We start from the raw sequence: 24989 nt of genomic DNA, 5'->3' as shown, positions 1-24989 counted from the left end.
TGTCCGCGAGAGCCTGGCTTCTGCCAGCGACCCTTGAGGACGGGCTTGGGGAAGGACCGTCTGCGGAGTCTTTCCGCGGGACAGTCGCGCTTGAAGTGGCCCATCTTCCCACAGCCGAAGCAGCGGATGTCACGCTGTTCGGCGGATCCGAGTTCCATGGGAACTGGTCCGTTGGGGCTTGTTCGACCGGGAGCCGACAAGGAGCTCCCAGGCCACGCTGAGGTCGGCGTACGCGCCTGGCGATGACTGTACTCTTCTTGAAAAGCCACTTGAATCGACTCTTCAAGGGTGCTTGCCTGCACCCGGAACAGCTGAGTGCGTGCGGGGCCCACTCGAAGGCCGTCCATGAACACAGTCATCTTGATGTGTTCATTGAGTGGGTTTCCCACTAGGGACGCCGTGAGCTCCCGTATCTCTTGCACATACTCGTGCTGCTCACGCCTCCCATGTTTACACGAGAGGAAGCGCGAACGCTGGCGGTACTCGTAGTTCGCCGGGAGGAACGCGCCTCGGAGCTGTTCGCACAGCTGAGCCCAGGATGTGAAACATCCAGGGGATGTTGCTTCCCGAGTGTACAATCAACTCTTAGCACGACCGCTAAGGTTGGAGAGTGCAAAAGCAACACGCAGTTGCTCGGTCGAGATAAGAGCTGCGTCCATCGCGAGCTCTACTTCTCGGACCCAGAAGTGAAGGTTCTCGCCTTCCTTCCCTTCATACGGCTTAACCTTCAGCCGTATTGGCTTCGGGTGAGGCGGATTTGCTTCCGCCGCCGGAGCGTGCAGGTTCTCCCGCACATGCGCGATGAGGCCCTGCTCGTACGCGTCGAACGCATTGACGCGCTCGAGCTGCTCGGCCGGTGTTGACACCACCAGGCTCTGCAGGGCCTCCATCCCGAAGATGCCTGCCATCTTCCGAACCGACACGAACTGAGAGTCGTTCATATGGGAGAAGTCGTTCCTGTCCATGGCAACGAACTTCGGAGAGGTTCAGGTAATCTACCCGCGGTGGCGTGGATTGACTACGAGTGCTACCAAGTGTGCCGGGGTCACACAGCACCTTGCGCTAGAGGAAGTTATCTTCCGAGAGTATACAAACTCTCAGTGAACGGCAGTTCACAGGCCCCCTCTTTATTCAAAAGAGAGCGAAGTGACCTAATTAAGGTAGACTGTAAACTGAGTATATTTATAGGTAGGTTAAGTTTGGGTTTAATACAAACTATTAGTTACCTATAGGAATGCAATGTCATTTAACCAATGGTTGGCTTTGAACGACCTTAGTACCTTGTTCCAAATATCCCGGAGTATGAAGTGTCACACTTCATGTAACCAGGGTACACTTAGGGCTACGTACCCCGTTACAGGTGTGAAGTAACTTAAGTGACAAAGAAATTTTTAATTTTTATTTTCAAAAATTGACTTTAGAGCAATGGCGATTTAGTGCAGAGCTAACTGGTGGTCGGCATCAAAACCTCTTCTTCTGGCATCACGCCAACAGAACCAAAGCATGGCCTCGCGGCCCGGACACGCGTTCTCGACGCACACAAGGCTGGGCAGGACTGGGCCCTTAGTAGCCGATTGCAACGGAATTCCAGCTACAACGATTCGGACTATCGTCGAGCGAGGAACCCCGGACATCAAGAAGAGAGGCGGCGCGCGGGTGACATGCACTAAGTGCACGACGTGTACCGCGACCACTTCGCTGGCAAGACGGTTGTCATTGTCTTAGACAACGCTCCTGCTCATAGCCAGACTGAGAATCTGATTACTGAGCAGGAGGACTTGGAGCTGTTGCGGTTGGCGCCATACTCCCCCATGTGTAACCCGATTGAGGGTATGTTTTACAGACAATTATAGCGTGCACATGTACTAACATTTGTGTCTATTTTACTGTGCGGCAGGGTGTTTTAGTGTATTAAAAGCACGCATTAAGGCTTATCTTGCCTTAAGTCATGACGAAATATTTCTTGCTCCCCACGAAGAGAAAACAGAGCGCCGGATGCAGCTGCTTGAAAACGCTGCAGATCATAGCTTGCCATGTATGGATCTGCGCTTGGTTAACAAGATGGCGCGCCACTGTGCGCTGTCAGTGGCAGCAATTCGTAGCGAACCTATGGAGTACGGCACGTAAAGTTTTGCACTACACTAAATCAACTTTGCATGACAGGCTTTTTCTAAAAAAAAAAATTTCAAAAATTAAAAAAAATAATTACGGGACGTTCCACTTTGCTTTACATTGTCACCGATTTGGACTCGCAAAGGTGTAGAACCCTGAAGTGCATATTAAGATTAAATGGTGTGTTGACATTGCATCTGTCGCTTTGGCACTTTACGAACGTATTTACTGTGTTTCTGAGTGAGCGCATTTGCAGTCAAATGTTTTTTTTGCTCGGATAGTTGCAAGCTAGCCCTGTTGATGTGCATTGGTGTTCATTCCGCCCGTGAATGTGAAAGGCACCTTGGCAAAGTTCTGCATGTTTTTCTTCCAGTTCTCCGTCATGTCGCTCATCTTGCCCTCCATTTCCGCGATCTTACCCGTGGGCTTGCGCTGCATCCCCAATGTGTCGAGATACGCCGCCAGCTCACTCTTCTTGAGCCCTTTCACAGCCATAATATTCTGAAAATCCTCCGCAGAACCCTCAGGCCACATGATCTTGAAGCTCTCGACGAGCATTTCGTTCGGAGTGCCAATGAGCTTCAGCACGTTTTCCACCGTCGCCATCTCGTTCGAGACGAACTTGGTGTAACGCGACGGGATCGTCGCTGAGCTCGTTGAGGTGGAAGAGGATTGGAAGCCGTCGTTGTTCAGCACTGGCAGTTGAAGGAACAACGTCTTGAGAGCGTACACGTCAAGAAGAAGTTGCTGCGTTGCTACCTGGTTCATCCTTCGGCACTTGAACACGGCCTGCAAGATCTTGGGCACGAAGGACGCCGCGAACTTATCGCAAAAGTTGGTAAAGTACAGTCCAGACAGCATTTGGCGCAACACCGGCACAAACGTCTGCAGCTTCTCGCCCATTTGCGTAACGTACAAACTCTCGTCGCCCACGGCTTCCCATGTCTGCCAGTTGGCCTTGTGGAGTGCGTTCAAATCGTCATCCAGCGACGTCTCCAATCCAGCAACGATACACTTCATAGCTGCGGCGCCCACGTCGTGGAACGTATCGATCTCTTGTGATAACTCAATGGCTTCACTGAACGCCTTGTCAATCTTCGCTCGAATTACTTCCTCCAGAGATGGCAGCGTCTCAGCGCAGTACTCGGCCGTGTTGATTACGAAACATAGTTCCTCTTCCTGTTTATCGCTCAATTTGACCTTGTTGCTCGCACCACTGCTTGAAGAATCCAGACCGCCTGATGGCCCAGTCGAGGCAGCAGGGAGTTTCGCGAGAAGCCGTTGGGAGTAGAGCTGAAAGCAGTGTTTGAACTCGTTCTGGAGGTCAAAGAACGTCTGGCCGTTTGTCAGGGCCGTACATCGTTTAATTGAATTGCGAATATAGGCAAACATGTTCACGGAGCTCGAGAACACTGGCAGCTGGCCGTTCCGATCCACCAACTCGGCGCTCATCACCTCGTTGATCATCTGCTCCATGTTCTTACGCTCCAGTGCTACATACGCCGTCATGAACGGGTCGAATGAACGAGATATCATTCCCCGAATAGTCGGCAAGCCCTGGTTATTGTCGTCCGTGAGCTCACCGTTCTTCTCCATTTCTTCTTCTAGCGCCTTACGCTCCGCCTCACGCTTCTTGCGACGATGTTTTCTCTTGATTCCTTCAGCGGAATGTGGGTCAATGGCATCGCCGTTCTCGTCCAGTTCCACTTCCTGAAGCTCTTCTCCATCGGCTATCCCTTCGAAGCGCTGTGCTGCGTCACGTTCAAACATGAGCGTTCGTTGTAGAGACTTCAGCAGCAAAGTCACGTCCATCTCGTCCGGAGTGTGCGCTCCTATTTGTGCAAGTAAATGGGTCCGCGTTCGTTCACAGAACCGAATGCACATCCGTCGAGCCATTCGCCAATGCTTTGGGAAAATAGCGTTCAAGCGATCGTCGATGGCAGCGAGGAGATTGTAGAACCACGTGTATCTCGTTTCAGCCTGGTGCAACCCAGCGCACTCTCCCCCGTCCCCGTAAAGTCTCTCGTAGGACATCAACTGTTCGTCACAAAATAAATGGACCAGTTTCTCTCTGGTTGCTTTGCCCAAGGCATCGACAGCTGCACACGCAGCCGCGAGGTTGGCAAAGACAGCTTGTCGTTCTTCTTCGGATGGAAAATTGTCCTCCAACGACTCCATGGGGCCAATAGACCGAAAGTCGGCAAAGATCTGTCCACCAAGTTCTTCCTGCAATGTGCGCACAGTTTTGTGCAGTTCGACGATCTTACTGACGTTTGTGTAGCCGTCGAAGTGCGTGAAGAGTTGGTTGACAGCTTCGAGCAAAGATGCGGCCTCGCGATAATTACGTTGCGAGGACATAAACTCTAGCTGATCAACGGCATTAACCAGCATGTGCAGCCGCTTTAGCGCCGTGAGCGTGGTCTGCAGATGGCGCTTAGCATAGTCGAGCTGCTTGATGTCGCGACAGATTTCCTGCACCATGACCTCGGACTGCTCTGCCTTACCTCGGATATCGTGGATCTTGTGGAAAAGCTGCTGACTCGACGTTTTCGCTTCCTTCAGACCAACAAGCGCCTGATGTGCCGCTAAACTCTGGTCTTGTGACGCCTGAGACAGCGAGTCGTCGAGCTCCTTCATACGCCCGCGGAGACGGCTCACAAAATCACCAATCTCCCCCAGACTCTGCTCGTCCGGAAAGTTTCGGTTGATGAACTCGCGCGCATCGAACTCAGGTCGGTCCAACACGTCCTCCGAGGGCAAAACCTGTACATGAGACGTTGGTGAGACCTGGCAGCCAGCTTGAAACAGGACTGCAACACGAGGAAGATACTTTGGCTAGCGTGTCCTCCACGTTCTGAGGGAGCTTCAATGCGCTTCCATCGCCGTCGCTGTACTCGCTGGCTCTGGCCGACGACGAGCCACGACGCAGTAATCGATCCATTTTCGACTCTTTTGAAGCTCGAGGATGACATATGATGGGATATTTGATTTATGTTAGAAGATAGGACTCTCGAAATATTGTAACTTACAAAGATTTACAGAATCTTCGTATAAAAGAGTAGAAAGTAATAAAAATAAGAACACCCCGTAAAAATTGCAGTCGATTTCTTACAATCTGGATTCAGCTTGTGATACCGGTAGCAAGGGGGGTATCACAGCCGAGAAGATTGTCTGAACTGCTGTTTATTTATTTCGCAAATTTTATTCTGTGCGGGGAAGCTTTCGGCTGATAATCCTCTTTTCTCAAATCGAGAAGCTTCGTTTCAGTATGCCTACATCAACCTGAGAACAAGGGTGGCCTTATCCCTTCCCCTCGGTAAGATCTATGAGCGCCTCCTTTGCTCATTTTCCATTTTGAGCGGAAACACTCAAGCACTCTCATAAACCGAGGCAACTATGCAGATTTTCGTGAAGACTTTGACCGGCAAGACGATCACGCTGGACGTGGAGCCTTCGGACTCGATCGACAACGTCAAGCAAAAAATTCAGGACAAGGAAGGCATCCCTCCTGACCAGCAGCGTCTGATCTTCGCTGGTAAGCAGCTGGAGGACGGCCGCACGCTGAGCGACTACAACATCCAGAAGGAGTCTACGCTTCACCTGGTGCTTCGCCTGCGTGGTGGCATGCAGATCTTTGTGAAGACTTTGACCGGCAAGACGATCACGCTGGACGTGGAGCCTTCGGACTCGATCGACAACGTCAAGCAAAAAATTCAGGATAAGGAAGGCATCCCTCCTGACCAACAGCGTCTGATCTTCGCTGGCAAGCAGCTGGAGGACGGCCGTACGCTGAGCGACTACAACATCCAGAAGGAATCAACGCTTCATCTGGTGCTTCGCCTGCGTGGTGGCATGCAGATTTTTGTGAAGACTTTGACCGGCAAGACGATCACGCTGGACGTGGAGCCTTCAGACTCGATCGACAACGTCAAGCAAAAAATTCAGGACAAGGAAGGCATCCCTCCTGACCAACAGCGTCTGATCTTCGCTGGTAAGCAGCTGGAGGACGGCCGTACGCTGAGCGACTACAACATCCAGAAGGAGTCAACGCTTCATCTGGTGCTTCGCCTGCGTGGTGGCATGCAGATCTTTGTGAAGACTTTAACTGGCAAGACGATCACGCTGGACGTGGAGCCTTCAGACTCGATCGACAACGTCAAGCAAAAAATTCAGGACAAGGAAGGCATCCCTCCTGACCAGCAGCGTCTGATCTTCGCTGGTAAGCAGCTGGAGGACGGCCGCACGCTGAGCGACTACAACATCCAGAAGGAGTCAACGCTTCACCTGGTGCTTCGCCTGCGTGGCGGTAACTAAATTGGTTCAACCGTAAGGTCGTTTTTCTTGCCTCGGACCAGTTTGTTTCGCAACTTAATGCTACTTTAAAGAAGTTTTAGTAGTATGAAGTGCAATCGATTACTCAATTAAAATGTTTCGACTTCAGAGCTGAATACTACTGGTAGTTATATCAATTTTGTGAACATCGGCAATCCTACGATGGATTAAAAACTTCTATTATACATGGTCTACAGTAGTACAGTACGACACTGTAGTCGCTGGCATTGCGGTTTTAGTTGTATTTAAAGCTGTCGTAATGGCAGGCTGATCAGTCGGCCATATGCCACGAAAAGTTCGTACAAGTAGCTGGTAGAACACATGAAGTCTGAGGCGGAGCTAAGCGACAAGGAGTGGCGACAAATGCGGCGACAAATGTCGAAGCTCGACTTCGAGCCGGTACCCGAGACCCCAGCCTTGCTTTCAAGATCTCTCTTTGGCGAGAGCGGCCAGGAGCTAGCGTCGATCTACGAGGAAAAACCTGAGATGATCCGCGAAAGCGCTCCGGCTTGTCACTGTCAAAGCTCGCCCAAGAACCGCAGCAGGTAAGGAGAACCTCCCTCATATGCTGTATGCTTCTTTACTGATATCAAGAATATTTCACCAGCACAATCTCAACGAGTGGCAGTAGTTTTAATGAAATGAAGCAAACGCTATCCGAGATGACTGTGAATGAACACAGTGCTGAATTGCCTTCAACCTCAGTGGCAGTATCTCCTAAGATTACGAAGCGTTATCATCCGCAAGAACAGAAGCGACCACCTGAAAGCACGTTCGAGCTTGATGACTCTGAACTTGCAGCGCTGGATGCACAGATGGCAGCAGCTCAAGACGCCACTCGTCGATTGGTTATGGTAAGATCATTCCTTCATTCGGTAAGATTTTGTGAGTCTGACTTTGGTGGTCATTTCCAGGGTGCTTTTCTAAATCTCAAGGGCAAGGAAAAGCAAAGACTGAAGCGCTGGAGCGCATGAAGCTGTCTGCTGCTCACGCAAGCGATATCAAAATCCTTCAAGTAGTTTCTTCTGCTGTCTTCGTCGGAGAAGACGTGGCTTATAATGTATGTGTGTTTTGTGTTCGTGTAGATCACGGTCGAGGAATTGAAAGTGAAAGTGGCAAAAGCTGAGGAACAGCGAGATCAGAGCAACAAGCTGCTGGATCGCTTTTCGGAGTTTACTGTCAAGCAATTGCGCCTCAACGTAAGTTCTGAGGGTTTCTTTTCTTATCTTTACTTAAATGATTGCATATGTGAAGCAAGCACACAGTGTGGAGCGTTCAGTAGCAGCATGCTTTCATGCTTGGAATGAAATGGCTCGACAAAGGACAGCAAAATATACTGCGCTTCGTCATGTCCTTGCTCAAGCGTGTAAGCGTCAGCAGCTTGCAAGCTTTCGATTTTGGAAAGAAAGCGCACAGATGTTCCTACTTCAAAGGCAGCTTCAAGATCAACGAGATCGGTTCGAGAATCGAATTCTCGAGATGGCGAAGGAATACCAGCTCCAAATCCAACAGGTATGTTTTGCTCGTGGCTGTTTGTATCATTGCGAAACAAAAGGTGACGCAATTTTTGGGGGTGCTAGCTTCAACATGATATCGATGAAGCGAAATGCCAAGTAGAAGAATCGCAAAAGTGCCGGCGAAAGCTAGAAGAAGATCTTCGTCTAGTGTTTCTGCGAGGCGTGTCAGCGATGAATATTGAAGCCTTAAATGTCTTCGGTACAAGCCACAAACAACTTCGCAAGTTGGGCGAACAAGAAAGATCGGTTCTACCGGCGCGTCAGAAGGAGTCAAACAGCAATCAAATCATTGAATCGGTCAAAACGAACGCTGTTTCGTCCAGGGAGCTCACTGTTCCGGTAGTTATTGCGTCATCCAAAGAGCTTTTATCGCCAGAAACAAGCGCGTCCGACCCTGTCCCGGTTGAAGACTCAAACACGGCGTGCTCCTCGCCATCTCACTCAAGAGCATCAACAATGCGTTCGATCTCCACGCAAGCCCCAGCAAGTCTCAATCGACCTACCAGCGGATGTACTCATCCTACCGATACTACTGGACTACGCAGCGCCGAGATGATCCAGCAGCATGAGCTCTCTCCTTCGATGTGGATCCACTCGGCTGGTCGTTCTGCGTCCTCAACTTTCCGTCCATCATCAGCTCCATTGCCAACGAAGAAGAGATCGAGCACTCTGCTGAGTGCCAAAACGCAAGTGGAAATGCAGTATATGCGCAGTACAATTGCTGCTTCGGCAGCGAGAGCGACTCGACCCATATCAGCGAGCCGGTCGCCTACTTCCACAACATGTACTGCTTGGGCGCGTAGGTCGTAACAGTAAGAACAGGGTATAATAAAGTCGTTCGTTTCAAAAAGCGTATTCTTAACTCCAAATTAGTTTGTTGGGGCTGTCCAGATCACCGTCGTGTGTAATGATGAGTCGACAGCAAATCTACTCCTCTCCACATCTTGACCTTGACGGGGAAATAGTGGAAGATGGCAGACGCTTTAGCTACGACAACGATGGCGAAGAAGACGGGGTATGAACTTGCATAAGTGAGGGAGGGGGGGGGAGGACCCCAACTATTGCTCACATGCTTTGTGATTTCTTTTAGATCGACTTGGAAGGCTACGAAGAATACTTGGAGCATTTGAAAAGGTAACAAGCAAATAGCATTCGATTCATCAGATATCGCCTGATGATGTTGCTTGATGTGTACAGCAAAACGGCGATTCGTCCTTGCAGTGCCAGAGTAGTCCGGCCAACAACAGAATCGTCCAAATTTTTTACGACCAATGCGGACAATCCTGTTCCTACGAGACCTGCTCGACCATCAAGCGCCCGCCCCCGGATGCGCTCTACACCAAGAAGTTCGTTGGGTGACTTTACACCTAATGGTTCACAGTCTCGCTCCAGTGGAATGAGACGAAAACGCCATAGCGAAAAGGTGGTTCATGCTCGAATTCGAGCCGTGTACAATGATGTTGGGCGATCATCTCTGTCGATGAAGCAAACGACAGCAATAGCAACGCCTTACAGCACCGCATCCGCTCTATGCAGCAAATCGAGGGACTTGGAAGAAGCAGATATACACGACGAGTATTATAGATTACTTGACTCCGAGGGCGAGCTGAAAGCTGCACTTTTTCAAGAACAACAAAAGCGTGTTAAAGCGGTGGCGCATGCTCGCCGCCTGGAAGAGGTGGTAGCCATGAAAGACAAGAAAATCGAGTCTTTGTTGTATGCCAAGGCTGTTGGTGCAGATAGGTCCCTCAGCACAAATAGAAGTGTGAGTCAAAGGGAATTGGCGGAGCGTGATCGCCAGGTCCATGCCATAACGCAGAGGCTGAAGCAGAAGCTTGTCCAACAGTCTCAATTGCTGACTTCTTACGAGGAAGCGATGCAGTCCCTTCGTAGTGGTGTAAAGAGCACAAACCTCATGGAATTGGAGGAGGAGCGAGTTCAATTGTATCAGGAATTGCGTCACCACCAAATACTTTTGGATCAACAGCGTTTTGAAAGGGAAGCTCACGAACAAAAGTTGGCTGCCTTTGCAGACGTGGAGGCAAGAAATAATCTACAAATGGCCAAGCTTCAGCAAGAGAATAGAATGATTACCTATGAAAAGCGCAAACTAGAACAAGAGATTGGATTCTTAAAGTCTCATGTGGAGCAGCTTCAGAGTAACCTTACTCTTGAGCAACGCAAGCGGACATACGATCGAGAATTCAGTGAGAGTGTTGGAAAGCATACAATGTCACCTCCAACACAAAAGGTGATGCTGGCTCAAGCACTCGACGAGATGAAAAAGTTCGTGCGGAGAGAGACACTAGCTTCCATCAAGCGTGAGAAACTAAAGTCATCACGGCCAGCCACTTCCAAGTCGATTGCAGATGCACAATCAACACTGCCAACTGCATTTTCTGCTCCGAAATCCCGAAGTTTTTCAACGGTAACTCCTCGAGATTTGCGACGACCGATAGCATCAACAGCTCCAAACACGGAGTCGGAGCCAAGCAATGGATCTTACAACTCTGAGGGTGCTTTAATCCCTTCGGAAGATCCTACTACAACAACTTTATCAGGGGCTATTGTCACTTCAACCTCAAAAGAAGAAGGTAACCTGGAAGCGCAGCAGCAAACGCATCATAACGGCTTCATCGCTGATGAAACCACGGGAGGATTGGTCGTAGAAGGGTGTCACGAGAGCCACGCCGCTGCAACTTCGAGTGTTGATTTCGCCAACATTAACTCATTTCAGTCGCACTATGCTGGAAAGCATGAATTAAGTTCGGTTGAAGCTGATCCTGAAAAGGACCAACCGTCTGGCGGTGTTCGGTGCGTCGCCGTGGAACGGGTGTATAATAAAACAACAGATGAAGAATTGGACGAGATACAGCAGCAAAAGCTAGCTGCCATTGAGAGTGTTTTAAGGCTGGATACGGACGATGGCTCTGATAGCGAGTTGTTGTCAATTGATATGCTGGACGATGCAAAACACCTCACGAGCGATTGGAAAAAGACTTCTATTGATGAAGCTGCTGATGCAGCACTGATCAATGTTGAGGTGTCAAAAGAAGTTGGGGGTGTGGAGAAAGAAACCGTCGCACAGGAAGAATTGCAAGACGATAGGGGGCCAGTCTATGGATGATCTATACACAGAAGGACTTTCTTGAACACCGACGTTGGACGCCTAGGTTCAGCGGGCGAAGAACGGGCGGAGGAATTAATTACTGGAAGTGTGATGTTCATCTACTTACCCTGTTACTGTTACTCGAAAAAACTAAAACTATGAAAAACTTCGTTATTCGCATCTCGCTACCTTTCTTCAACCCAAAGCAGGGCCTCATGTATCATGGAGCTTGCAGGCTAGATTTCCGATGCGTAGATTTACGGCCCCTCGATTTTCCTCTTGCGCGCACGTACACAGGCTCGAAAAATTCGACATGCTTCTTGCTTTTAGCATCTTCAGTCTTTGGATGACGACCCAGTAGCTTGAGAAAACCACCACTGCTGTGAGGCTCAGCACCATCCTCCGACTGATTTTCCACGAGTTCATTCTTGTTCTTGTCTGCTCGCTCTTTCGCTCGCTGGTGAACCAGTTCCAGGAACATTTCACCGTCGTCTGAATTGAACATTGTGAGTAGTATTCAAACAAAGCAGCGTTGCGAGCTTCGATCTTGTCATCGTCCTTGGCTTCACCGGTTTCTAGATGAACCAGCATCTTATTCTGAGCAGGGAATGGCACGATCCCGATAGGTGGTTCCTGTGTAGTCGGGTACTGATGGTGGTGGTGGCGGTGGTGGTGGATATAGCGCGTATGCTGGTTGTTTGCAGATCCCTCACCGTTAATATTTGCGTCCCCTGTGCTTTTTGACTTCTTTTTAAGGCCAAATGTGTGCCGCACGAGACTCGAGAGTGAGGTGGGTGAGCTCTTCGACGTAGAGGACACCGACGAGCGCGACGTGGATGATGAATTTGATAGGAAACTTTCGCGCCCAGTAAGTAATCCGCTGTGGGGATCCCCGTGTTTCTCCACGTATAATCGCACGAAGTCGCGATGCAGCCGCAGGAGCGCCTGGAACGAGCCCGAGAAGCCCAAACGCGTGTGGCTCTCCCGCGGCAAGCCCACCACGAGTTCCACGTAGTAGCGCACTCGTAGCTTCATTTTCTTCTTGGCGTCGGTCACATTATGTTCCTCCTTATGCGCGGTAACATCTACGCCAACTTTCGGTGCTTTCATGTTGTACGCTTACACTGTGTACTCACTCGCAAGCTTCCACGTTTGCGCCAGAGTTTTAATCAAATTTTTGACCAGTAGGAATCAGGTGGGATAAAAAATGGCATCTGCGACGTGTGAGTTCTGTAGCCATCTTTAATACAGCAAAAAGACTTGGCGGATGCTACAGACCATGACTTCTAAAAGGGTTTGATAAAAAAGCATGGGTATTTCTAAGTTTTTTCCCATGATTTCGTAAAATAAAATACGACAGCTTGGTATAATATGTTCACCAACAGACATGGTCAATCATATTGACAGGAGATCAAGAAAATTAAAGAATGGGAGAGATGATGCTGCGCCGGCTCACTGGTAAATTGCATGAGTGACCTACCTAATGTCATATAACTAATACCAGGATTCTAATGCAAACATGGTAAAATCATGGTTAACATGAAAACATGGCTAAGTAAAACATGCACTATCATGTTTGGCCTTAGGGTCTGTGTCGAGCCAGATACTGTTTTTCTTGCGAGTGCATCACTCTGCTACTGTATCGTTTCCTTTGCTTGCGTCGCTGAATTTTACAATGGTACGCACCAACCCACTCTTCGTATAATCGCTGCCTGGTTCCTTCCAAAGCTGTCGCCAGAAGTATTGCGTATTGGCTGGATTGGTATGAATGTTGATGGAGGCTTCTACGGGTGCAAAGCGAGCAATTCGAGACTCCAAGGAGGCTAGTGAGGAAACGGAACGGCTGCCGCCTGTGGTTAGCGCGGTCAAAGGGAAGGTGGACGAGCCCGCAAGCTCGGAAGAGACGGCTAAAGAAGCAAAAGAACGTGAGTTCGAGCAGAACGTGTGTATGTTGGACTCGACGATTCTGCCGCTCCGACCGCTAGGGCTCCTGAGAAGAAAGTTGGAGCGCTTTCGTTCAGATGGCGCTCTAAACTTCGAAGTCGAGTGTACGAGCTCCTAAAACAGGAGTGGAGCGCCAAGAAGTGGTGCGGACTAGAACGTCTAGAGGGCGTAGAGCGAGCCGATATGGCGGGAGAGATTCCCCCATTACGTGACAATAAGGGCGAATACTTTCTAGAAGTGGTGGCTCTGCTTGTGTACCTCCTCAAAGTGGGTGGAGTACCGGCATAGGCGTTCCTAAATCGGGCGATGACTTGGGCCCGGAACTATTTTAAGACGGATGTCCCGACCAATCGCCACAAGCTGTGGGACAGGGGAAGGAGGAACTCCGGAATAGTGGGACTGGCTACTGCGACGGTAGATGAAATCTACGGAAAAGGGTGAAGTCCACTTTGCCAATCAGCGACGAGGAGCTCAAATAGAGGAAGAGGCCCCAAAAGGGCATCTCGCGAACGCAATGAGGACGCCGAAGAAGCGAAGGAAGCCGGGGCTGCGCGAAGTGGACGGCGGTAAAGCTGTGGGCAGCAATGAAAGTGTCGTCCCGACGGGCAAGCGCGTCATCTGCAGTGTCGGCGGGATGCAGGCCCTATCAGACGACTTCATCGACTGCTGTCTGTCGGAGATGCTGGCCGACACGGGTCCGGTCGCCAGCCTTGTTGACAAGCGAGGGCTGAAACGATTCGGACGAGCGTCCGAGTCTCTGAGACCTTATTCGGGAAGTTTGGACATCGTTTCAGGGCATGCAATTCGACTGCGCGGCGTCATTGACCTGCTAGACACTTGGAACGCTTCCATTCGTGGTTTGGTTGATGGTCTGTTCGAGGACGCGATGCTAAGAACGGACTCGTTGGAGGCGTTTCGCGCGGTGATCGACCTGGAGGAGCAGACAATGGCGCTAAAAAGAACTGGGGATGTGATCTCTTTGGGCGAAACGAGAATGAAAGAGACGTATGCGGCCATAGTATCGTCGACGGTGCGTCTAGAACCTGGCCGTCAAGCGCTAGTTAGATCAAGTGTCGCGGAACAGTGAAGGACAACTCTGTGGTGCTGGTGGAAGGCGTTCCAGGGGCGGACGAATCTCTGAGATTCGCTAGGACGCTCTGCACAGTGACGGAAGGAACAGTGTTCATGGAGGTGTATAACGCCTATACTGAAAGCAGTTGAGATCCAGTCCGGAGCTTATGTCGCTGCCGTGACGATCGTTCCAAACACGGTGTTCGTGGCACACGTTCCAATCGCCTCGGAATGTCAGCGCTGTATTGAGTACTGAGAGAAACGCCGTTGCCTCCGAGGTTGGAACGCCTGAGGAAGAAATGGCAACCGCCATGAAGGACGACGAGGAAGACAGCTTCGAGGTGGACTTTGAAGACTCGTCGATGGGTGCTGCACAGAGAGGACGTTTTGCAGAAATGCTAAGAGACCTGCGGGATTTGTTTGTCGAAACCTCGAAGAAACCAGGAAGAACAAAATTTCTCAAGCTAGGCATCGACACTGGAGCGCATGCGTCGATCAAACAGCCGCCATACCGCGTGTCGAAGGTTGAAGGAGACTTGACATTGGTCTCGTCAGGCCGTCGACAAGCTCGTGGGCAAGTACGGTCTTGATGATCATGAAACTGACGGATGTATTCGCTTTTTCATTGATTATTGAAAGCTGAATGCTGTCACTGTGAAAGATAGCTACCGGATGCAGTTCATTGGTGACATTGACGACGTCCTCGGTAACGCCTCTCTATTCTCTACCATGGTTTTTGCCTCTGGGTATTTGAACGTTCCAATGGACCCAGACAGCGTGGAGAGAACGGCTTTCACGAGCAAATTTGAGCTCTATGCGTAACTAGACATGCCGTTCGGCTTGTGTAACGCCGTTCCGGGCTATGAATGCCTGATGGAGAACGTTCTCGCCGACCTTAAGTGGAGGACTTTCCACGTGTACCTCGATGACTGCGTAGTCTTTAGTGACGACTTCCCGACGCACCTGATTCGCGTGCGTCAAGTTCTTAAACGCTTTAGAGCCGTTGGGTTCAAATTAAAGATGAAGAAGTGCCATAGGGGGCGCGACCAAGTGGCGTTTCTAGTCCATATTGTCACGCTTACGGCATCATGTCGAACCCCGAAAAGGCGAAGGCTGTGATGAACATCGAGAGGCCTCATGACCTGCATACTGTGAGGGCGTTCCTGGAGCTAACCAGCTATTATAGACGTTACATACCGGGCATGGCGGTCACTGCAGCACCTCCGGAACGCCTGAACTAGAAGGACGTGCTGTTCCAATGAAATGATGATTGTGAGGTGGTGCTTCGTCAATATCAACGAGCTCCAGTGGAACCTCCCACATTGGTGTACCCCGATTTCAAGGCGCGCTATAGGCTGTATGTGGACTCGTCACTCCTGGTGGTAGGAGCGTGTCTCACGCAAGAGGTTGAAAAGCGTGACACATATGCGAGTAAGATGTTGGTGTGGTCCCAACGGAACTAGATCTATAAGACGAGCGGGACGACCGATCTCGAGTGCTGCGGAACTCTCTGGGCGACGCGCCAGTTCCGGGGTTACCTCAGTCACGCTAAATTCGACCTGTACATCTACCACCAGGCACTGACGTGGGTTTTGGAGAAACTACTGGGACTACAAATGCCGAGTTGGTTCGTTGGGCGATGGAGTTATCACAACTGCGGTTCAAGATATACCACAAACCGGGGACATCGATGGGACAAATGGATGATTTGTCGCGGCTGTAATATCGGCCGAACACGCACGTTGTAGATGCTACTTGAATAACAGATCTTTTCAATGAGGATGCCGGTGACCCTGCTGCTCTAGAAAACGCGGAGGCTCAAGCCATAACGCCCCGGTCAGCTGGAACGGTTACCCAGGATGACGGAGCACTGAGTTGGAACGCCCCCCCGTGTTCCAATCTCAGTCGTAGAGAGCCCTGACATAGGCGTTCCTGGCGAGATCTCCAAGAACGTCCAACCAACACTGGCGACAGTTTTGGAAGGAGCCAGGCAAGGATTACACAAAGAGTGGGATGGTGCGCCGCCGATGGGATGTCCTGCGTACCATTGTAAAATTCAGCGACGCAAGCAAAGGAAACGATACAGTAGCAGAGTGATGCACTCGCAAGAAAAACAGTATCTGGCTAGACACAGACTCTAAGGCCAAACATGATATTGCATGTTTTACCTAGCCATGTTTTCATGTTAACCATGATTTTACCATGTTTGCATTAGAATCCTGGTATTACAGTCGTGCATCTAGGGCGGACCATATCAACAGTGCCAGAACAACGTAAAGCAAAAAACAAACGCAAATCCAGTGCACTGATATTTTATTTGTTAATTAAGTACAACATTTACGCCAATCTTCTGCATAATCTTGGCGTCAGACGCGCGAATCGCGGGCGCGCAACAGTGCTTCCGGTCGCGATAGGCGTCCGGCAAGGCGGCAACTTCCGCGGACCGCTTACGAATACTCTGGACGGAAGTGCGCTTTACTGCCTGGGGGGTCTTAAAGCGCTCCGTTGCCCAACGAGCAAGTTCGGAGTGAGAGCATGCTGGATCTGACTTGTGCTTCTCGCACAAAGACTGCTTTTGTGGGACATGTAGGAGGAAGGGCGATGTCCCATTGTCTTTGGCGGTAAAAATCAAAGTGTGTGTTTGTATGAAGACGTCCGATCCAAAATTTAAAATCAGATCGATGCGGCATGTCATCCCTCGGCGAGGAGGGGAAAACCGTTGAGGTTAATTGCCAGGGTGGTGATGGGCAAAGGTAATTGCGCATCCGATTCGCGTAATCATAAACTCTGGAAGGGTATCGACTGATACCGGTGTCGAATTGGAGGTGCAGGACTGTAGTTATATGACATAAGGTAGGTCATTTATGCAATTTATCAGTGAGCCGGCGCAGCATCATCTCTCCCATTCTTTAATTTTCTTGATCTCCTGTCAATATGATTGACCACGTCTGTTGGTGAACATATTTTACCAAGCTGTCGTATTTTATTTATCGAAATTATGAAAAAAAACTTAGAAATACCCATGCTATTTTATCAAACCCTTTTTGAAATCATGGTCTGTAGCATCCGCCAAGTCATTTTGCTGTATTAAAGATGGCTACAGTATTCACACGTCGCAGATGCCATTTTTTATTCCGCCTGATTCCTACTGGTCAAAAGTTTGATTAAAACCCGGCTTTTCTCAGCGGTACTCTAAGCGTGGAAGCTTGCGAGCACATAATATGTATTATATCTACTATATACATGTAGTACATCATCGCTGTCTCTGAGGGTGTCTAGGGGTACTCTAGATGCCTTATTATGCATTGCTTGAGCGGACAGTGAGCGGACAGTGAGCGGACGAGCAGACGATGAAAACCGGTTTTTCCCTCCCATTTTCCTTTCCCATTAAATGGAAAAGGACATTTTCGAGAAAGAGAAAATGAGCACATGCTGCGACGGGGATTCGTATTGTTTTTCCAGTGCAATATACGACGTGGTACGGCCAACATCAGCTGCAACAAGCATGACGACTTTGAAGACCGCTGATGATATTCGCGTCGCCATCGATGCGCTGGAGCTTGATGCGGTTGCGAGTTATTTCGACAACGATGACGACGAAATTGATCCGTACGTCGTTTGTGAGGGAGTCTCCGTTACTGCGTTCAATACGTATGTTGGAGACGGTGAAGGACTGCGGATTCGACTTCGATTTCTCGCCCTCAACGATGGGCGTATCGTGATAGTCGAACTTGTAACGGTAGTGCATGAGAGTACGGCGGCAGAATTCACGAGCAAATTCTTACGTGCGGCAGGAAATGAAGACGAGGTCGGAAAATGTGGCTCGATGACAGCGAGAAGAGCTGCCAACCCGAACAAGGAGGCTGATGCGACTTTTGGCCCAAAGAGAACTACGCTCAACCGAACACCGGCACCGGCACCTCGCACCGTTACCGATTGGGTGACACTGGCAGTGGAGGTTGGACGATCTCAAACTTGGGCAAGTCTGAAAGGTGCTGCCAGATGGTGGTGCGGTTATACTGGGATCCAGTATGTGCTGCTATTGAAAATCAGTGCCCCTGGTACTCATATTCGATATGCGCTCTATGACAGTACGACCCGACCACACCCAACCATCAGACCAACAGCGAGCGGAACATTTCGACATGCAGCTGCTGGAGCTGCTGTCAATGTCACCTTCGACATGCGCAGAATATTATCGATCCCCCCGAATGCAGCTCTTCCACCTGGCGTGAACCCAACAGCCCGTGTCGATCTGCGCATCGTCATGGATCTTGTCATCGATAGTCTTTAACAGAAAAAAGCACTGTCATGGATTCATGCGGCTCTGCTGAGTCTGAAACTGCTTTGTGAAACTACCATGAATTCATGATCTGATTAAACAAAAAATCATGAATTCTTTAGTTGCTGCCATGATTCATCAGTGAAACTACGCTGTGGAAAGCCGTTTTTTCTACCGGTATGGACCAAATTCTATTGTGACATTGCACAGTGACTCTAGATGCGAAAACTGCGTGAGTATTTTGTTTTAATACTCACAGATTTTTATCAAAAAAATCATACCATGAGAAGCTCTTGAATTTGTGGGTATGTGAGTAATAAAAAATGGCCTTTTTTAGCCACTCCAAATATTTACATTATTTCATTAGACCCCTATATGTATTTATGGTTTATCTATCCCAATACTCACATACTCACATGCTCACAAATATTTATTAATGATATAAAGTTACTATAGGAACTATCGACATGTTCTAATTAAAAACTTCGTGAGTATTTTGCTATGACTCACATTTTCATCTAAAACCTATCTCCTATTGATATTAGATGAACCAAACCTTGTCTCGGTCATTGTTTCGTGCGAGGCAAGATTTTTACGGACATACTCGACACATTTAACATGAATACAAGTCATATGATCCACTCGCTAATGTGACTTCATGGCGGGATCCCCGCACGAAGACATCATAAAAATATGATCCTTTATTGATACTTAGCGCGCAACTGCGCAAGCGATGCTATTTCAACGATGCACGCTTTGACTGGAGAAGTATTTTTGCTGATGCGATTATAGTCGTCCAACGTAATTCTTGACTCAGATACTTTTGACCCTGGTTTGGGAGCTGGTAGTAAGTAGTAGTTATCGTCAATTTGAATTGGCTGTGGATCTTGTTCGTCTATATTCTGGACATCCATTGCGTGTCTCTGTGTATATTACAACGAGACATGATGAACCTATAATATATCAATATTATTGATGCGATTGACCAAAAATTATCATAGTGATCTTTGAAGAGTTTGTAGAATTTATCTAATTGATCGTGTTGCAGATAGTATAATAGGAACACTATACTGCCCACAGTGTCCAAACCGAGAATTCTGTATTTCAACCTCACGATAAGAATAATCCTTTGGTATCACACGTGGCCTAGGTAAGCCGAGGGGATCGAAGTACGCCTTATCTTTGTTTGAGACTGCCATCCAATGACTGCACCCGATCTGAGGCGCTCCCATGCTCAGAATACAATGATCTTTGCTTCTGTCTAAATGCTGCTTGAAATCAATTTGATCCACTTTGACGCCAAGGGAATTGGCAAGTTTCATGAGTTGATTATCCGTCGTTCTAGACAATTTAAAAATTCTTTTTTCGCTCATGGTTCTGATCAGTATAATATAATCACCATTAATATAATCACATAAAACTATGTCGTCTGCATCTAATATTCTGCTTTTGAGCATTACGTCGAACCAGCTCCTGCTGAGACACTCTTCCGTGATAAGAAATGGACATATATTTAGGACTCAACGTCTAATACCGGTCAGTACGCCGGAGAAATCCAATTTAATCTCTCAACGATCTCTTTGCAAGTTGCATTTGTCAATTGGGAAGAAGCCGTTATCGAGCTTCCAGTAAAGCTTCGAATTTATAATGGTGGTGCTGGTTCGATCACTTCGACTGCTGCCTGTACTGTGGATCAACTGCTTCCTAAGGCCGGTGCGTGGCAGTTCATTGACAGTGTTCAGGTTGTTATTGATGGAACCACCGTACAAACGAATCAAGTTCATACAAAAATGTAAATACAACGTTCAAGGCTATCACTGAAACGGACTATAACACGTATGTGAAACATGGTCCAACGAGCAACTTCGTATTGGATGAATATGACACGACAATAATCCAAGGGTCTAGCGGAGCGGCACAATCGCTCGAGAACTTGGCCACTTCGTCGTTTATGACAGTTACTAATAGGATCGGTGAGTTTGGATCGACTAACACTTTCTCGAACCGAGGAGCCGCCGAACGATCGCTTTTCACCGCTCTTGATCAACAAAGCTCGAAGCTTGCATTCGATGTGATGGGAGGCAGTGCAATCTTTAAGCCGTATCGAAACCCCAAGTCTATGTGGCTCCTGCTGGTGCTGTTGCTGCTAGTTCGCCATTTTACGTCGCGCTCAATCTGGCTTGCATTAAATTGCTGGATATCTGTGACTATTTCAAGAAATGCCCAATGCAGAAGAACACGCGCGGTTTTATTTACCTCAATTACAATAGCTCATCTACTACTTTGGTTACGACTGGTAGTGCTGGCGCTGTCGCGCCTGCTTCTATTGCTAGTTTGAGCAACAACATGAATTTTGGCAGCACGTGCCCAGTGCTGTGGAATTTAAGTAGTGGTGCAACGACAACTGCTCTGGCTGGTAGTCTTGCGCTCCCTGCATCTGCTGTATCTCTTAAGATTACCGCCGACGTTAATGGTACTCCCACTGCTGAAACTGGTATCACTCCTTCGCAATCATTCTCTCATCTTCTTGTTACCACTTACTCTCCCAACCAAGCGCCGACCATGCGTTGGCTCATAAGAAAACTTTCCGCTACTTCGAACGAATTACGAAAAAATTCACAGTTGCTCCAGGAGCTACTTGGACGGTCAGTAATGGTATTGCTAACCCAAACCGCTTGATCATGCAACCTGTTATTACCAATCCAACCGCAGGTGCTACTGTATTGGACTTAATCAATCCTTTCCGTAGCCCATTTTCGACTGTACCTGCTACGACGAGTCCATTTGCTGCATTGAAAAATCTACAAGGTACCGAAGGAAACGTCCCTATTTGGAGCAATCCGATTAGTTTTGGATATTATCTGTTCGTGCAAGAGATGTCGAAGTCGGGTGTTGATGGTGGTCTCGATGGTGTAACGTCGGCTGGTTTGCTATCTCAGCGTCAATGGGAATCGCTTTACCGATTTGTTGCTGTTGATATTGGCCGCCGCCTTCCAAGTGAAAATGGTGCCAATAAGAGTATCATTGTGTCCGGTACCTCGAGCTGTAACTACGCCCTTACGATTTATTCCCATGTATTGCGTGAAGTCGTTGCAACCGTTGATACGGCTATAGGTACGGTCTCGCAAGGTCCTGTTCAAGGCCGATTTTGACAACTTCGTAATTTAATTGTATTTAACCACATTTGTTCTTAATCATCTTCAATATACGTGACCTCATCAAAATCAATTATGAGTGGCTTTTACTCCGATAACCAGACAAAGCAAAATGCATTTGATCGTTATTACAATGCAATGGCGAAGTCCGATTTCGTTCAAGGCAAGAAGCTAAAGGCTTTAATTCGAAAAGAGAATTTGGATGATGCAAGCACTGACTCACTTGCGCATTTGTTTCAGCAAGTGATGGGGAAGAAGCGTGAGTATGAGTATGATCAAATCACAAAAAAGCAATTGAAAGGTTCTAAATGTCCTCCTGAAATTATCAAAGGTGAAGCAAGTGTAACTCCCCAATCTAGTAAGAAGAAGCATACATACGTTTCGAAATCAACTGATGCAGACTTTAATATGGATGAGCCCACTGCACCTGAAGAATCATTCGAGGACTTTTTCAGTGGAGTAAATGATGTAGCGCAAAAGGTAGTCAATACTTGAGCAAACATTAAAGAAAAATAGTCATTAAAAGAAGTGGTGGATGACCACGCTTTGAAATATCTAAACAAGCAAAGATAGTTCCGAAGAAAGGATTCAAATCGGAGACGTCAAGAAATGGCAGCAAAGTTTACTGATGAAGCCATGAACGAATCCGTAAAGCTTCTAAAACGAAAATGAGCTGCAACTCCCCCAAATAAACCTCCCACAGACAAACGAGCGACAAAAAAAGCTGCTAAGCAAGCTGAGGAGGAACCTTCAATTACTGGATGTCAGTGAAAGCAGTGATGACGAAGAAATAAAAGAAGAGAAAAGATCACGCGGGTCGAATGCTGGCATAAAAAAGTTTATACTGACGATATCAACAGCTACAAAAGTCAATTTGCAGCAAAATTAAACGAAAGTATTCGACATAGATTTGGCGAGGCTGTCGATCAACGCAAAGGCAAAGCCTATTTTGAAGCCAATGCTCCTGAACCACCAAGAAAGCATCAAATGAAGCGAGATGCTATGAATCAGTACAAAGCTGAAATGAAAGGCTGGCTCGATAAAACCTTTATCAAAACGGAACGTTGTTCAAGTATTTTTTTAAACTCATTAACGATTTTAATAGAAGTTTGATGGCAGCAGCATTTAATGCATTAAGTTGAGAGAAATTGAGTGTATATTGATATCCTTCCAAATCATTATCTCCTTCTGCCTTCATATTTTCGTTTGGCATGATACTGACCATTTCTCCACACACTTTCATTGCATCCTGTGCAATCAGTCCAAGTTTTGCGTCGCTCTCTCCTTTCCAGTTGTAGCTGACGGGCTCCAACTTATCGTAATGTTCCAAGCTTATTGAAATAGGTGTTATATTCTCCTTGAGTCGTCTATCAGAGCTTGTGTATATGGACTGCACACAGAAAATTGAAGACGAGAATATGGCAGGGACCGTAACACTTACCGGGTCTAATCCAAGATTGTTCCAGATATTTCCTTGTACGTTGTATTGGTAACAATTTGATGTTCCGCCAACACCAACTGTGTATGAGTTTGATCCTGATACGTGCAATGTTGCTGAGGGAGACCCAGTCCCGATACCAACTCTACCTGCGGAAGATATTGTAACTCTTCGTGTATTTGCAGTCATCATAACCAAATCGTTGTTCGTAGTAGTTCCAAAATATGCACTACCGGTATTAGTGGAGTTTGCATTCGTTGCATTGCTTAGTTGTATTCCAGACCCAATAGGCGATCTATTAGTCAATTCCATGAAGATCGGCATATCATAATTAGCAGAACCATCGTTGAGTGCATTAGATGCTTTAATATATATTACCAGAGTTTAGCGTGAGAGGAGCAGTCCCAAACGAACTGGAGCATGGCGTATTGGTGTTAAACAACAGTTTATTAACAGTGTCTGAAACAAGGTATAAACAAGCTCCTGTAGGAGCTGGCGAAGAGCCAGCAATAATTAATAGCAAAAGCATCAGCACTTGTTGCTAATGTATAAGTATGAGGATAACCAGTTTTACACGGCTGAGTATTGCCAATCTTAAAACAAAATTAGTGCGTTTGAGACGTAAATCCCCACAGTTGGTTTATCGTTCCAATTTATAGTAAGTAAATCAGCGCTTGTAGCAGAAACACCTCCAACGAATGCGCTCGGACTATCCGTTGATATTAAATTCAACAACGGATACGTTTTGGTGTTTGAGGCGGATGTAGTTCTTGAAGCGATGACCAATCCATTTGTATCAGATACTCGATAAATGTTCATAGTTTCACGACTCACAATTCCACCGTAAAAACGCAGATTATTTGTGCTTGATGTGCCTAAAGGCATCAACCCGACACCTGAACTATCGAGTGTCATTGATTTTGATGCTTGAAGTGTACCCAGAGTTGTTAAATCATTGCAATTTAGGAACGGCGTTACTGCAACTCGTCAACGACAAGACAACAGCTCTTATAGCAACGCAACAGACCACATCGACACAAGGAGAGCCACAGAGAGCAACATTTGATAAATAAAATACGCTCGTGGCGTTATTTAAAAGAGAAAAATGACGGGAACCGTAAAAGTTTCTGGCCCCCTATTGTGAATTTCTTAGTAGATCGCAGTCGGCCGTTTTAAAGGAGACAAGTATGAGCGAAGACGACATCAGCCACACCAACCTTCTTAAGAGCGCTATTGCTAGTCACCCAGCGCCTTCGGGGTATCTAGAGCTAGCTGCAGATCGCCGTGGTGAAGCAGAGACTCTTCAAACTCACCAGGCCAAGCTTTGCCAAAAGCTGCTTCAGTCCCGGCTTCAGCAGATTGAACTAATGGAAGGGAAGCTTGAAAAACTGGCCAAGTACACGGCGAAGCTGTTAAATGCGCACGATGAGCTAGCTACATTGATCTCACTCGAAAAGGAGGAAACTACCCGCATTGCAGCCGTGACGGGGGTTCCTATTCGCAGCTCAAAGTACGTCATGTCTTACTCCGTTGTGCTGGAGGAGTGTTGCAGCTCAATGTTAGGCCACACGCAGCATTGAGAATTTGAGGACCAGAAGGGGGTTATTGAGTAAGAAGTTTACAATTAATTGGCTTCCGAAACACAACATGCTACGTCTTAATTGTCGCCAGTAATTCCAGATCTGTGTCTTGGACCGCCTTCGCTACCTTGTTTTTTCTCGTGGTTACCTCGGGTTGCCTTAAGATCATCCACATAATGCGAAGACGCATAATAGTGACGTCGTCATGGCTTACAGCACATCGGGTAAATTGCGAGCTATTTTTAAGCATCGTATACACTTGGGCGAGTACTAGCACACCGCAAAAACCGTCGGGCTGCTTCGGTCCGGAAAGCCACACGGTCTCCTCAACGATTGGATATGGCTCTCCAAGCATGGTGGAATCGTGCCAGACTCTTAAGAACTCGGCCACTACTGCCTCGTAGGTGTGATCAAGAGTGTCGTTGTATGACGTAGAGCACAATGGTTCG

The 24989-nt window shown here is 47.9% G+C and overlaps 6 protein-coding genes across 6 annotated transcripts; 3 read left to right on the top strand and 3 right to left on the bottom strand.

Moving 5' to 3' along the window:
- Positions 1–2400: 2400 nt before the first annotated feature.
- Positions 2401–5053, bottom strand: PITG_16312 (vacuolar protein sorting-associated protein 53; the record flags this gene model as incomplete). The annotated part of the gene is made up of 2 exons (XM_002897329.1): positions 2401–4875; positions 4943–5053. The coding sequence occupies 2 exons, from the start codon at positions 5051–5053 to the stop codon at positions 2401–2403; spliced, it is 2586 nt and encodes an 861-aa protein (XP_002897375.1).
- A 455-nt stretch (positions 5054–5508) lies between these two features.
- Positions 5509–6426, top strand: PITG_16311 (ubiquitin family protein, putative; the record flags this gene model as incomplete). The annotated part of the gene is made up of 1 exon (XM_002897328.1): positions 5509–6426. The coding sequence occupies one exon, from the start codon at positions 5509–5511 to the stop codon at positions 6424–6426; it is 918 nt and encodes a 305-aa protein (XP_002897374.1).
- Positions 6427–6765: 339 nt separating this feature from the next.
- On the top strand, positions 6766–10475 carry PITG_16310 (uncharacterized protein; the record flags this gene model as incomplete). The annotated part of the gene is made up of 10 exons (XM_002897327.1): positions 6766–6989; positions 7052–7298; positions 7530–7643; positions 7772–7956; positions 8599–8760; positions 8949–8976; positions 9052–9095; positions 9498–9726; positions 9844–10282; positions 10321–10475. The coding sequence occupies 10 exons, from the start codon at positions 6766–6768 to the stop codon at positions 10473–10475; spliced, it is 1827 nt and encodes a 608-aa protein (XP_002897373.1).
- An 808-nt stretch (positions 10476–11283) lies between these two features.
- PITG_16309 (uncharacterized protein) lies at positions 11284–12214 on the bottom strand (the record flags this gene model as incomplete). Its single annotated transcript, XM_002897326.1, has 1 exon — positions 11284–12214. One exon carries the CDS (start codon positions 12178–12180, stop codon positions 11284–11286), a length of 897 nt encoding a protein of 298 aa, XP_002897372.1.
- Positions 12215–21597: 9383 nt separating this feature from the next.
- Positions 21598–21985, top strand: PITG_16307 (uncharacterized protein; the record flags this gene model as incomplete). Its single annotated transcript, XM_002897325.1, has 2 exons — positions 21598–21823; positions 21882–21985. The coding sequence occupies 2 exons, from the start codon at positions 21598–21600 to the stop codon at positions 21983–21985; spliced, it is 330 nt and encodes a 109-aa protein (XP_002897371.1).
- A 1163-nt stretch (positions 21986–23148) lies between these two features.
- PITG_16306 (uncharacterized protein) lies at positions 23149–23875 on the bottom strand (the record flags this gene model as incomplete). Its single annotated transcript, XM_002897324.1, has 4 exons — positions 23149–23225; positions 23339–23452; positions 23496–23538; positions 23594–23875. 4 exons carry the CDS (start codon positions 23873–23875, stop codon positions 23149–23151), a joined length of 516 nt encoding a protein of 171 aa, XP_002897370.1.
- Between the last annotated feature and the right edge of the window lie 1114 nt (positions 23876–24989).

The sequence above is a fragment of the Phytophthora infestans genome, genomic scaffold (genome assembly GCF_000142945.1).
Source record: "Phytophthora infestans T30-4 supercont1.45 genomic scaffold, whole genome shotgun sequence".
NCBI lineage: Eukaryota > Oomycota > Peronosporomycetes > Peronosporales > Peronosporaceae > Phytophthora > Phytophthora infestans.
Note: the sequence above shows the minus strand (reverse complement) of the source record. Positions and strands in the feature narration are given on the sequence as shown.